At 49.1% G+C, this 1,660-nt stretch overlaps 1 protein-coding gene across 2 annotated transcripts in view; it reads right to left on the reverse strand.

The window, feature by feature from the left end:
- nudt18 (nudix hydrolase 18) overlaps positions 1-1,660 on the reverse strand; it is a 6,169-nt gene that overhangs the window by 2,821 nt on the left and 1,688 nt on the right. Inside the window, exons 2-5 of one of the 2 annotated variants that reach the window (XM_015402683.1) lie at positions 985-1,157; positions 795-905; positions 618-720; positions 408-531 (exon numbers count right to left, since the gene is read on the reverse strand). In XM_015402683.1, coding sequence (XP_015258169.1) covers positions 408-531; positions 618-720; positions 795-905; positions 985-1,155 — 509 coding nt within the window. In that variant the 5' untranslated portion in view covers positions 1,156-1,157. Of the gene's footprint in view, positions 1-407; positions 532-617; positions 721-794; positions 1,158-1,660 lie in introns of both variants that reach the window. The other variant, XM_015402684.1, reaches the window with a different exon arrangement.

Below are 1,660 nucleotides of genomic sequence, written 5' to 3' on the forward strand. Positions count from 1 at the left end.
AGAGCAGATTGACGGATGAAGAACTTTCTATTATTTTAGATGCAAAACGTAATTATTTTTATAATCTTGTTATAATTCCTGCTCTGAGTCGCTCTGTCAGCTAAAAGCAGGTTTTACAGTCTCTATACTGCAGTTAACGATTAATTCATTACTAAATTAGTTGACCATTATTTCAAGTTATTTCAATAATCCATGAATCCAGCATGCGTTACCATGGCAACACAGCAGGACCTGATCTGTTCTGGTCCAGTTTGAGTCATTCTGACCTCATTAAACCCAAACAGAGCTCCTGGTTCTTGTGTTTAAGTCACGCCGCGTTCTGGAACCCAGCCCTCATGGTTCTGGTTCTGGTTCTGGACCGCCTGCTGTCTGGGTCCGGCTAGCAACAGAACCAGCGGCGGTCCCACCTGAGTCCGTGTTCGATGAGGCGCAGGATGTCCCGTCCTCGGAGGGGGAGGGACGCCTGTCTGTCCCACCAGGACGCCTGAAGCGACTCCTGGTCAGCCGCCGTCAGAGTCTTCATGCTTCCTCCTGACAGACAGGAAGCACACTCTCAGGCCCCGCCCACCTGACTCCACCCCTCCCCCCAAACAGAACAGGACGCTGTGACCTCTGACCTGTGATCCGGGCGAGGAAGACGAAGCGGATCCACTGCGGTCCCTGCTCCTGGATCAGCAGCAAGGTGATTGGCTGGCAGTCGAAGCCCGCCTCCTCCTTCACCTGCGGACATCGCGCACCGACATCAGAGGGACTTTCAGGACAGCGTTCACCATGACAACAGCTGCAGGACTCACCTCCCGCCTCAGCGCCTCCTCCAGGCTCTCCCCCACCTCCACCCTCCCTGCTGGCAGGTACCACTGCTTGTAGCAGTCCTGCTTGGCCTCCTGCACCATCAGCACCTCCTCCTGGAGGAGGAACAGCAACAGCTCTGCCGTAACGGCGAACAGCGGCGCACGCCCAGCCTTCCTCACATCCTCGCCTTACCTGATCGTTGAAAACGACGCCACAGACGATGTAGGTGACGTTCTTCCTGAGAACCGCCGGCTTGCTCAGCTCCAGACCCACATCACACAGGCTGACCTCTGACCCCTGGCCGCTCAGCAGCTGCTCCACCTGCTGCTCCACCTGCTGCCGCTCCTTCGCCGTCAGCTCCATGACTGCAGGCACACAGACTCCAGGTTAGACGCGGTTACCATGGAGACGGTCAAAGGAATAAACAAAGAACACACGAATAAACGAGATGAATTATGATCTGGCCCAGTTAGCTGGACTGAACCGTTTATATAATTAATAATCATTTTAATGAGACTTTTGTTCAGAATTAAACCAGATGAAGTTAGAACTTTTCCACATGAGGAGTTCTGGATCATAGAGCTGATTGACAGATAGAAAGTGTTTGTTTTTGTCTTAAATGCAAAATGTTTACATATTTGTTTACATTGATTCTCCAGTTAACGATTAATCAATTAATAAATTAGTTGACCATTTTTTCAATAATTGATTAATATGATTGTTTCAGCCCCCATGGAAATACAGCATGCGTTACCATGACAACACAGCAGGACTTTATCTGTGACAGTAAACTCAGCTTAACACAAAGACTTTTATTTGATATTTATAGAAAGAAAAAAAGAAAGTAGAATAAAACCAACTAAGAAAT

The sequence above is a fragment of the Cyprinodon variegatus genome, unplaced genomic scaffold, assembly GCF_000732505.1.
Source record: "Cyprinodon variegatus isolate N-32 unplaced genomic scaffold, C_variegatus-1.0 Scaffold1383, whole genome shotgun sequence".
Taxonomy (NCBI): Eukaryota; Metazoa; Chordata; class Actinopteri; order Cyprinodontiformes; family Cyprinodontidae; genus Cyprinodon; species Cyprinodon variegatus.